This window comes from Euprymna scolopes, chromosome 2, assembly GCF_053919585.1.
Source record: "Euprymna scolopes isolate OS-2025 chromosome 2, ASM5391958v1, whole genome shotgun sequence".
Lineage (NCBI taxonomy): Eukaryota > Metazoa > Mollusca > Cephalopoda > Sepiida > Sepiolidae > Euprymna > Euprymna scolopes.
Window position 1 is genome coordinate 106,523,117 of NC_136483.1, and position 13,178 is coordinate 106,536,294.

The 13,178-nt window shown below is 34.2% G+C and overlaps 1 protein-coding gene across 1 annotated transcript in view; it reads left to right on the top strand.

The window, feature by feature from the left end:
* The window catches only part of LOC145294074 (NFATC2-interacting protein-like), a 76,307-nt gene that overhangs the window by 40,096 nt on the left and 23,033 nt on the right, over positions 1 to 13,178 (top strand). The window contains exon 6 of the mRNA XM_080141107.1: positions 1,361 to 1,541. Within this exon, the coding sequence (XP_079997233.1) occupies positions 1,361 to 1,541 (181 nt within the window). The remainder of the gene's footprint in view (positions 1 to 1,360; positions 1,542 to 13,178) is intronic.

A 13,178-nucleotide genomic window follows, 5' to 3' on the forward strand; every position in this document is an offset into this window, starting at 1 on the left:
TCCGGTTTGACGATGGATGCAATGGCAAAGACGTCAGGGCCTTTTTTTTTTCACGTTTATTTCCTCCTTTGTGGTAAAGGTTCGAGCCTGCTTGCCGACTACCACTTTTTATTTTTGCTCAACACACACCTCCAAACACCTGGGCAACACCGCGCATCCAGGCTAGTATTTCTAAATAAAAATCAAAGTTTTTAAATATCATGAAAATAAAATTTTGGTTTGGAATAACTGCCAAAACAATCAACAGATTATTCCTAAATTAAAAAGCACTGTCAGAGCCCAAATTAAGACAGTGTCAAGAGAGAATTGCGTTGGAATCTTGGCAATTTTGCATGTTCTGTTGGTTTGTTTTCGTGCTGCCAGATTAGGCTGTCTGAAGATACTCGCTGTCTGACCTAAAATGTACTATTGATGTTATTGTTTTTTTTTTCTTTTCCCTTTGCAAAACTCAACCATGTTCTGCAAAACTCAAAACAAGCAATTTTCCTCTAGAAAGCAACGAAACCAAACATCATGAATAAATATTTAAAACTATAAACAACTCGAAGCATAAAAACTTTTGCCAAAATGATTGAACCTGAAAAGGGTCAGTAAGCTGTTAAACAACCAAACCAAACACCATGAATAAATATTTGAAAATATAAACAACCTGAAGCACAAAAGCATTTTTCCAAAATGACTGAATTCGACATTAAATAACCTGAAAAGGGTTGATAAGCTGTAAAACAACCAACTATTTATGCTTATCATTGAATGAGAGTCCCGCAAAAACTATTTAAAAAATGTTTTTTTACAAATGAGTCACCACTTATTAAGTGAGTGTACGGTAGTCAATGGGACAATATTGTAGTAATTGTTAGTAGTGAAAATTTGGTGAATTGGATTACTTAAGGGGACAGCTCATCAAGAACTTGTTTACATTGGACTTGAAGACTACCATATTGTAATCAGCTGGAAATCAGAAAAATGGAACAAAATTCCACAGGCGTGCAGTTCTAAGAAAGAAGCTTTGTTCATGAAATCTAGGTAAATAGTGGAGGAAATTTTGCAGATAGACGAGTGTTTTTCATGAAAGTTTGGCAAAGAGGGACCACAGATTAGAGCTCAGACATTCATGAATGAAAATTGGTTGACAAGTCATGTATAGATTGACGTTTATAAGTTTATTTGCACCAAATATGATTACATCACATAAAAGATTGTGAGTTTTATTCACAATTTTCACGAGTGGCATTTTCTGTTGGGGGTGGATAATCAATAATCCTTTCTGATTTTTGTTTTCTTTTTCTGGTGTATATTTCAATGATAAATTTGACTGATAAATTAAAATTATCATTTAACTCTCTTTTCTGTTTCACAGAAAATTAGATAAAGTTTTACATTCTGATTCTCCTGATGACCAATGTTTGGATGACAGTTGTATTATTATTGAGGAAGATGACGTGCAAGAAATTTCTGATTCACCATCTGATGACTTCAACAGAGACATTGTAGTCATGGTCAAAATTGGCTCAGAGATTAAGCGGTTTCCAATGAATACAGTAAGTGTTTTTTTTTATCTATTTTTTTTTTTATTTTGTTTTATTTTTTATACAAAATCATTGAATTTGTTTTATTTTATTTTTTATACAAAATCATTTTATTTATGATGAGGATTGGTATTTTGTATTATTTGAGCTACTATATTCATCTTGGTAATTATTTTCAGTGGTTCGGTTGATGTAACTTCTGACTTTCTACATATAGAGATTCCCAAGTTTGAAAAGTTGCACCTGAAATGAAGAGTTTAGTTTGAAATTACATATAGGTTCCCAAGTTTGAAAAGCGACACTTGAACTCTGGGACATATATACGAATTTAGAACTGAACTTTTTATTTAATTAGAATATGACATTATGGTTAAAAGCATTGATTAACAATTGGTTCTAAGTGATGGTCTTCTGGAGGTTTATCATTCAGTTCTTACTACAGACGATAATATCTAAGAATAACATAAATAATTAGCACTTCTACCCAGCTATGGTTGATGGAACGAGAATAATCTATCTCCACAGATTAAATTAAGGGTTCAGTTCTAAATTTCATATAGGTTTCCAAGTTGGACACAAATAATATAAATAACCATTAATTCTGGGCCTTTTTGGCCAAGATCACAGTGTAGTATCTGTTCTGATACTACACTTCACCTTTTCTGACCTCGATCATTGGAGGAGAAATCCTTCTAAACTGAGGCAATTTTTGTTTCTGTTCCTATCCAGAGTGCCCTTTTTTGGGGAGCTGGATTTCCCCCATATTAAAAACCGACCTTGTGTCTAACTCTGCCCTCGTGGGGAGGCAAGTAAATAGGAGCAAGTTATTATATTTGACTAGTAAGTCTGGTATTCATAAGTCCTGCAATACCAACATATGAACAGTGAAGTTAGAACAAAAATGTTTGTACCAGTAACGGATTTAGGGTTTAAAAAGGGGATAACAGAGATTAATTTCTTTGATCTCCTCTAAAAATGATGCTAGGAAGAAAAAAAAAAGAACGTTTTATTTGTGAGAATTTGCAAAAAATTTTTCTATTTCTAAAAACTACTGTTGGAACAATTAATTTGAATTGGAAATGTCTGTATCTTATTTTCTGATGTGAAAACGAATCTTTTAACGGTTTTTATTAAACACAAAATGTTCAATTGCTAACTATAAAACCCGACATAGTGATATGAAACAAAGAGAAAGAAGCAACCTTAGTAGAAGTTAATGTCCCCAATAATGCTGGGTTAAAGAGAGCTGAGAGGGAAACGAAATACCAAGATCTAATGTATGACATGAAAAGAAACTGGAAGATTTCTATTATAGGAGCAACTGGACTCATGAAAAAGAATTAAAAAAAAAAAAACTACCTGAAAAATATACCAGGTGAACCAAGTGCAAGAGAGATTCAAACAATTGCCCCTAAAGGGATGGTCAGAAAGATCTCTCTGTTGGAATATCTGAGTTAGCAGGTGAATGTTTGGCATTTGGTAGGATGCTCCATCCCCATCTTGAACAAACTGATGAGAAAAAAAAAAAAAAGTACTAATGATAAAATTATAAATATATATTGAATTTAGCATATTTTTACATTTTCAAAAAAGTATGTACATATTACATGTGTTTCTCAGGTAATCCCAAAATTTAAAAATAACAACAACAACAACAACAACAACTCTATAGCTAAATATTTAAATATTTAAAAAGAATTGCAATTTAAATCTCAGAAGTGGGAAAATATTGGAATTGTCCCATTACCACTAAAATTAATATTAACATTATATCTTACAAAATTGATAAAAAATACAAAGCTTTAAAATCAAATTTTATTGACTAAGGACCAATAAGTATTCAATTTTTGATAAATTTTGCACGTTTTAATTTCTCTTAACAGTATAAAAAATATTCTCTTGCATTTCTGCATTTTATAAAGTTGTGGTTGATAATTGGAGGGGTACAATTGAAGTTGGAAAAAACATCTGTAATCATATAAAATGCAAGTTGTTAGGTTTAAAGAGATAATGACGTTGTGAAACTAGCCGTTTCTTCTAGCCAGTTTAGCTGACTTCCTAACTACCTCCTGATCTTTAGTCCAAATAGTTTTTTTGATGCAGTACCTGGCCAGAACTGCCTGTTTGCCTTCCTCTTGGAATGAGGCAGTCTTATAATATCAGAACAGTTGCCATTTTATTTGGATTAGAAACAGTATTTAAGTCGGATGCTGATGAATATTTTGTTGTTGCTGAACAAATTGGACTTCTGCACAGAGCACAAACAGATTGTGCTTTTGCCTGGTTTGCATGAAGTCTTTTTCTCCCTGACATCCAGAGCTGCAAGATTTGGTGGTTGCATACTGTGGGGGAAAACTGTAACTTACCTGAATAGATCAAGTTTTGTGTTTTTTTCCTCTAAGAAAAAAAAAAAGACAAAATGCTGACGTTGCATTTATATGTATGACGGTCATGCAAATTTATGTGTGAGATATGCAAATTAGAGGCGAGGGAGTTTGTTGAACGGGTATAAAAGAGGAAGGGAAAGAAACCACTGGTGAGTGGGAAGACAGCGTGTTGGGAGAACGCGTGTCGAAACGAAATTATTGAAACTAAATCAGAAAAGACAGAACAACAAATTTGACTCGGTTCAAATACTGTAGACATACACATTTGGTGTAGGGTTTGGTAGAGAATACACCAAGGAGTAGCAACTGCAGAAGCAACGTTGTTATCCTCATTCCGTAGATTTGTGTTTCTGCGCCTGAAAGGGTTGGACATTAAGGAAAGACGTTTATACTATATTATTGTTGCTACAAAAACACAGGTATTTATACATATAAATATTAAAACAAACACAAGACATGCTTTTGTATTAGAGATTACATAGGATTTATATATCTACATATATTAGCAGGCAGTCCAGCATTGCCCGGTCATAAAATATGCTTAAATATGATATTTTGATTAATGCAGATTTCGTATTTATTATTATATTATATTGAACCCAATATATAGTAATGATTAAAAAGTTAAAAAAAAAAAGAAAGAATTACTTGTGCACCACCACCAAGAATCGAAACTAAAACGTTTAGCTTACGAGTTACATTTTCCTTTGACGTTAATGTCTGAGCTATGAAGACATGTTTGCTGCAAGGCTAAAAATTAAAACATGAACCAATAACTATTATGTTATGCATGCATATTTGTAACGCCGTCATTCGACCTTCACCTGGCAAATTCCTTTTTTTTTTTAAATTTTCAAACTTTTGCACCGATTTTCTCTAGCTAAAACCCAAATCTAAAGTTTTGCATGGGTTCGAATACCCTGTATATGAAGTTTCATGTCTGTAGACCAAAAACTGACGGAGGAGTTTGGTAGACAAAATTTTTTAAACAAATACATATACACATACATAAATATATAGAAAGAGACTTGTGTTTACTATAATCTTTTTATACAAATATTACGCAAATATAAATCATGTAGAATATCTGCATGATTATAATTGCACATATTCAGAGTTGCGGAGTTGGATGGTAAAAGTCCGACTCTTACTCTGGATTCCTTGACCCCTTTGTGGAAATCTATTCTGCAGATCCATATACCAACCTCCCAGACCTATTCAGCAAGCATTTTATAAATACTTTTCATGTATATTATTTTTTACGTTTTACAATCACTTGTATGATAAATATACTCACATATACACTCAACCAACTTTATAGAATAAGATAACAAAGGGATAAAAAAAATTTACAATGAATTTATCAGTTCAAAAGGGAATACAATATATTTGCTTTAGTAGCATGGGTTGCTTCTTATTGTTTTAAGCCCGTTTTTTTTTCGGATAAGATTGTAATCCTGAATTAATCCAATTGGCAAATTCCATTTGATTCAGAAACTGGAATACTTTCAGATTACAAGCTGTTAAGTTTTGAGACATTATGTTGAACAAAGATGGCGGCGTAGTTCAGATCAGTAATTGGCAGTAACTAAGATGGCGGCCAAGAATCAAATGCGTTTGGCAGTAACAAAGATGGCAGCTTAGTTCAGATCAGTAATTGGCAATAACCAAGATGGTGGCCAATAATCAAATGCAGTCCGTGGCGTAGTTAACGGCGAACTGATTGAATTCAAAATTCAACAATTTTTATAATAATTTTGAAAGGTTTTCATTGGTTGTTTAGCACAGCCGGTGGTTATAAAAATGATTAGCGAATCCATTCGTCACATCCCCTCATTACTCGTGATGGGGAAGGTCTCCTAGTGGCTTCGGCTGCAGGGAGACAGGGTAGAAGTACTCGTCAAGGATTCGTTACTTGACATTCAGCCCGACAGGTGAGGGGCCGGAAACCGGCCCAGCACCTGTCGGACTGAGGTACACCACCTATGTAATACCTAGGAGGTCCACCCTCCCAGGCCTTGCCACTGGGGTTTCTGGTGGAGTAAGTTTATCGCTTACTGCCTGAGGCACCCTAACCGGGGAATGTCGACGGGGTTACTCAGGCAATTTTTACAATTGCAGGAGTGCCCCTCCTTTAGGGGAGCTTGCTGGATCCCCACCTTTCAGCCTTGTGCCACATATTGCTGTAGTAGGCAGCAATTAAATCTCTAACCCCATTAGGAGTCACCCCCCCCGCCTTTTTTTTTGATATAATGGAAAAATCCTTTCAGATTCAATTTTGGTTTGTACTTGAGAAAAGGAAAGAAAAATAAATAAATAAATAAATAAAAATATACAAATAAATGAACAAATAAGAATAAACCAATAAGATAATTGTTTCTTTTTTTTTTCTGGTTTTGGGGAAATTTATCTTTATTCTCATTGGTCAAAAAGAATTATTAATATATTGGTATAATGTGTGCAAAAAGCCATTTTTTTTATACATATAAAAATAAACACTTTTCAAATATATATAAACATACAAATAGAATACTTTTACAATGTATATAAACATATGCAAAAAAATTCACAAATATACATTTTTTCTTTTTTTTTTTTTTAACAAATATTTGCCAATAAAAAGATACAAAAAGGAATTATTTGACAAATAGGAAATTTACAAAGAAAAGGTTTTAACAAGTGACTTTTTTTTTTAACAAAAACTGGAAACATTATGTTAGTTATTAATTCGTTAATTTGGTTAGTAAGGTAGAAATGGTCGCAGTTTAACGTCGTGCCAATTTACAAATTTCTTTTTTTTTTGGTGTGATTTTGACTGTTCATGCTTCTCTTTTTGGGTTTCTGAAAAGAGATTTATTCATAATTAGATTCCAAAAAGTTTGGTTAAAAAATGTCTTAATTTTATTCTTTTTATAGGCTTAGTGAAAATGTCAGCTTATATTATTTTCAGACGTCACATAAGAGTAATAGATTTTTTTCTTATTTCATCCTTTATAAAATGATATCTGATATCAATATGCTTCGACTTTTGATGAATCATAGAATTATTTGCTAATAAGATACTGCTCTGATTATCACAATGAATTACTATAGGTTTTTTACTTAGATCTGGTTTTAAAATAGATTTTAGAAGAGTGTTCAGAAAAATTGCCTCTTGCGCGGAATGAGTAAGAGCCACATATTCTGCTTCACAAGTAGAAAGAGCAACAATTTGTTGCTTTTTAGTTTTCCAAGAGATCATAGGTCCAGTCTTTGACAGTCTAAAACAATACCCCATTATACTTTTTCTATACTCAGAGTTAACCCAATCTGAATCCGAAAAGCCTTCTAAATTTAGAGGATATGTAGATTTTTTAAATATTAAAGATTGTTCCTTGGTTCCTTTTAGGTAATGAAGGATTTGTTTTGCATGATTAAAGTCCTTAATTGTCAGTTTCGATAAGTTTTGAGATAGCTTTGTTACAGTGTAACATATGTCAGGCCTAGTTGCGGTCATCAAGTAGATGAGGCTGCCTACCATTTCCCTATATATTCGATTATCTATGGATTTTGTTTCGGTTCCTATATTTTTATTTATGTCCATTTCAACGGGAGTTGAACGCGGCTTGCAATCTTGCATTCCGAACTTGAACAGAATTTTTTCAATGTGTCGTGATTGGTTCATAGTTATAGTTTCATTTTCACAGGTAAATTTTATACCGAGGAACCATGACAGTCGTCCAAGATCGGCCATTTTAAATTTTTTATTTAATCCATTTTTAACATCTTTTAAAGTGTTGTCACAGTTTAAGGCGAGTAATATATCGTCAACCCAAAAAAACAAAATCAACAATTTATTACCTACATTTTTGGTATACATGCACACGTCTACGGGACATTGCTTGAATTCCTGTTCTACTAAATAATTATGGAGTGTTAAATTCCAATTATGTGCACTTTGTTTTAGTCCATATAACGATTTATTTAATTTCCACACCCAATTTTTATTTTTCATTTTAAATCCCTCTGGAGGGTAAATGTAAATTTCACAGTCAATCGGAGCATTTAAATAAGCATTTTTTTTACATCCATTTGATGTATTTTTAAATTGTATTGAGCAGCAAGTTGTAATAAAATTCTAATTGTCGTTAAATTTGTGTTGGTGAAAATGTTGTAAAATATTCCACTCCAGAAATTTGTGAAAAACCTTTTACAACAAAACTTGCTTTAAAATTTTCACTGTCAGAAGCTGTGATTTTTTTTTTTTAAAAAACCCAGCGTGAAGAAATGATATTTTTATCTGTTGGTTTTGCCACTATTTCGTATGTGTTATTTTCAGATAAAGCTTTCAATTTGGATATCATAGTTTCCATTCTTGGTGATTTTCTGAATTAATCGCCTCATTATAATTTTCCGGTGCGCTGTTCAACGAGTAACAGTAATCCACGGTGTAATCTTGTATCTTTTCAGTTTGTAAGAAGTCTGGCCTTTTTCGCTCCCTTATTGGGTATCGACGTGTCTGCTTAATATTTTTGTCAGAAGTTCGACTGTAATTGTCGTCGTTATTAATATTTTCATTGTGATCGATTAAGATGCTAGGTAATATTTCTTCACTTTTTCCTCCACTGGATCGCCATTTTTAAAATTTAATGTATCATTGAATTTTACATATCTAACCCTTTTTATGGCATTTTGGGTTGGAAAGTAGATTAAATATGTTGGACTGTTTTTATCGTAACCTACGAAAATACCTTTTTCGCTTTTAGTATTTAGTTTACCGGTATTTTCTAGAAATGCAAAACATTCAGAACCAAATAGATGCATTCTGTTCATTTTAGGTTTTACACCGCAAAACGCTTCATACGGCATTTTTCCTAGTCTCTTATTAAACAATCTATTTCTGATATATGCTGCTGCCATTAAAGCGTATGTCCATAAACTATGCGCTAATTTCGATTCGATAAGTAGGCATCTTGTCATCTCAAAAAGGGTTCACCATGCCCTTTCAGCAGTACCATTTTGGAAAGGGGAATATGGCGCAGACTTCTCGTGTTTAATACGGCGGTTAATTAATAGAAGTTCAAAGTCTTTACTAGTAAATTCAGTCCCATTGTCTGAGTGAATACATTTTACTGAACCGTACGGGGCAATATCAGCTAAATATTTCTTAATGGCGAGGATAGTGTCGGATTTGTTTTTTAGAAAATAAACTATAATTTAACCGGAAAAATCATCAATAAAGTTCAAAACATACCTTAGATTATTTCTCCCCATCGGACCTGCTAATTACAATGTACAAGTGAGAGAATTTTCATAGCTTTTTTGTCTGGCATTCGACTTATATCTTTTATCATTTTCCCCTGTACACACACATCACAATTTGGGAAATCGTCTGAAGGTATTATTTTCATGCCTTCGACTACATTTGGTAATTTTTTAATATCAGCTTTATTGCAGTGTCCTAGAATTTTATGCCAGGTTTCTAAGTCGTAACAGGCAGTTTTTGAGGGAACCATACTTTTTAAATAATATAGTCGGCCATTTTCTTTAATGTCAAATACAGTTCCATTAGGGTATATCAATTTTGACTTGTTTTGGGCAAATTTTATATTCGCGTCTTGTGTAATTGCAGCTTGCACGGAAAATATGTCTTGCTTAAATGGTATGAACAGGGCATTTTTTAGAATACAGTTACAGATTTCGCCTTTATTATTTTTTAGGGATATTTTAGCATCGCCTCTTTTGAAGACTATATCATTTATTTGACTACCATCGGCAAGTTTGACAAAATGACTTTGTGGATCAAAGTTTAAATCGAAATTGATAAAATCAGATTCCTTGGTGATAACGTGCGCTGTAGCACTGCAGCTTACAAGGAGATTTTTACCGTTTGTTATATTGTCAAAGTTACATGTGAATAGAAATGTATGTTCTTCCTCAAACTTCTCAATGTTTTTTACAGAGTCTATTTTAGAGTGTTTATATCGACATTGAAAACTTTTGTGGTTGGGTCGTCCACAATTATAGCAAATAATTTTATTCTTTTTTTTTTTTTTTTTTGGAAAATTACTTTTGGGGAACACATTGTGGTGAGGTGCGTAATTTGGTGGTGTCTGCTTTCGAGAAGCATTTTTGAACTTCATAATATTGCTGGAGTTATTATTGTCCACGAGCATACGATTAGTCTCTTTGTAACTGCGCAATGACACTTTAAATTCGCTGAAATTTATGGGTTTGTCTTTCTGAGTTATAACAGTTGTAAATGGTTTAAAATCGGCTTGAAGTCCCTTGAAGGTCATTGATATCAGCAAGCTATTGCTTATTATTTCACCAGAGAGTTTTAAGGCATTGGCGGTTGTTTCTGCTCTTATAACGTAGCTGGTAATCGTTTCATCCTCGTTACGTTTCAGAGACGTTAATTCTGTATATAGTGATATAATTTTCGGTTTCCCTTTTGATAAATAATGTTCTCTTAATATGTTCAATGCTTTCCGTCCATCGTCCAATGCATCTCTTATAATCAGAGACAGACTTCTATCGTCTAAGCATTGAATCAGTTCTGCAAAAACAGTCGCGTTTTTTTCGAGAAATGCGGGTTCGTTAGGATTCTCTGCTGTAGATTCTGGTGCTACCAGATCAGGCTGCCCTGTGGCTTCCTGAGACGAAATGCACCTACATTGACGTTTTTTTTTGTTTTCTGATCTTTTTTGTAAAACTTAATTATGTTCTGCAAAACCAAAAACAAAAACAACAGCCTATTCCCCCCCCCTTTTTATTTTATTTTTTCCTACCTTACTCCCGGTCCTGGATATGACCTTAAGCTACATCCGATGGTGATGTCCAGCTTACGGGCTTGGGGAGTGTGGAGCCACCTCTTAATTGCCATTGCTCCCAGGTCCACCCTGACCCGGAGTGGTAGTACCTGTTAGGGTCCCAACTATGGGTTAAATAGAAACAGATTTTAAAAAGGAAAAGAAACAATAAAAGAAGAAAGAAAAAGAAAACAAATATATTCTATTAAATTATCTATTTATTTATTTATTTTTTTGCCCTGTCGGTAGGGCATAAGAACAAACCGACTGCCCCCCTGCAGAGGGTAAAAATCCCTCAATGGGGCAACCAGTTAGCCGTGGGTTGCTACCCGTAAAGTCTTAGGACGTGATCCTGGTGATTGAGCGAACCTAAACCAGGATACATAGAAGTTTAGGCACCGCAACACATTACTTTGGCCCTTACTTCGATTAGACGGGCGGTCGGAGAGGCCCGATCCGACCAATCGGCCAGTCACGCCAAGCCCCACCATATATTGCCCATTCCAAAAACTCACTACTAATACAACACATTACAAATAACCCTACTCCCTAATATATGATGGAAAGCGGTGGCTGAGGGTCAATCGATTAGGTGTGAATATCGATGATGAGGCTGTAAACCCCTCAGGATTGCTACAGATCCCATAGCAATATCAAGAGAGAACAGATAATCATTATGATACCACCAAAGTCGGTTATATCATCATTGTATCCCTGTAGAGGCTGGGCGAATGGGTTTTCCCCCAGGCTCTTCCCAAATAGGACTCCGAGGTGGGTGGGGAACAAAGATGACGAAAAAAGAAAACAAAATATATGGCTTATTCCTCCCAAAAACCACCCAACCACCCAAAGAGAACCCACTCTGATGTCTCTGACATCAGTAGCTCTGACGAAGAGACGATAAAACCAAGGAACTCAACATTCGTAGTAATAGAATCAATGGAGGAAACTCCTTTGAGCAAACTATCACCTTTTAAAATTGAAAAAAATCTTAAAACTCTAAAACCAAAGTCTATTAAAAAACAATTTAACGGCAGCCTACTAATAGAAACCCATAACGAAGAACAAACTAAAGAAATATTGAAACTAAAATTATTTGAAAACATCAAAGTCAAATGCTACAGACATCCAACCCTAAATACCTGCAAAGGAGTAGTGAAAAGCCACGAACTTGCACTCTGTCCCTTGGAGGAAATCCGGACAAACTTACAGAAACAGAATGTGTTAGATGTTCGCAGAGTTCAAATTAAAAAAAACAGTGAGAAAATCAATACCAATACATATATACTAACTTTCGATTCCCTCACCATACCCAAAGAAGTGAAAGTCAGATATATGAAAATAAATGTAGAAATTTATATTCCAAACCCCCTCCAATGCTTCAAGTGCCAGAAGTTTGGACACCATCAAGATCGGTGCACACGATTACCAGTGTGTGGAAGATGTGGAGAAAGTGGCCCACACATTGACTGCAGAAAAGATTTCAAGTGTGCCAACTGCCTGGGAAACCATGGCGCTGGCTCTAGATATTGCGAAATATGGAAAAGAGAAAAAGAAGTGACCAAACTAAAACATATAAAGAATATATCCTACCCAGAGGCCAGGAAAATCATCGAAACTAAAACATATGCAGATGCAACAAAAAAAACTAATCCAATCAACAATCAAAATGGTCATATACATGTAACGGATACAACTGACAAGAAAATTGATGTCCTAAGCAAACTAATAAAGGAAATGAAAGAACTATTAGAAGAAATGAGGAAAATGAATAGTGCAATGTCTGCAACCAATCCAAGGATAATATTAAGTAAAGACACTACTGAACCACAAAAAGAAACAAAACCACAAACCATTTCTACAAAAACAACCGAACAACCATCAAACACATCACAAGCCAGAAAAGAATCAAAAATCCCCCCAGACAAAAAAACAAAAACAAACAAAAACAGGAAAAGAAAGATCCCGATCTATATCTCGAACAGGGACTCCGACAGAAAATAGATTTGAGGGATTGGAGACGATGGAAGTTGAACACAATTCCAAATGATGAACAAAATATTACAATGGAATATCAGAGGGATAAAAGCAAACCAAAATGAACTCACATTATTAATAACAAATATGAGCCCAGCACTTGTCTGTCTACAGGAGACCTTTCTGAAAGAAAATAATACCATCAACATAAAACACTACACATCTTACAACTACATAAATAAAGATACGGACAGAGCTTCTGGAGGCACATCAATACTTGTGAAGAATGAAGTCCCTCAAAGACAAATAAATATAAACACAAACTTGCAAGCAATTGCAGTTCAGTGACTCTACATAGAACTATAACACTTTGCTCAATATACATCCCTCCAAAAGATACAATCAACGAAACTGAGATAACTCAATTAATAAAACAACTCCCTAAACCCTTTTTTCTACTAGGAGATCTCAACAGTCACAATGTAATATGGGGA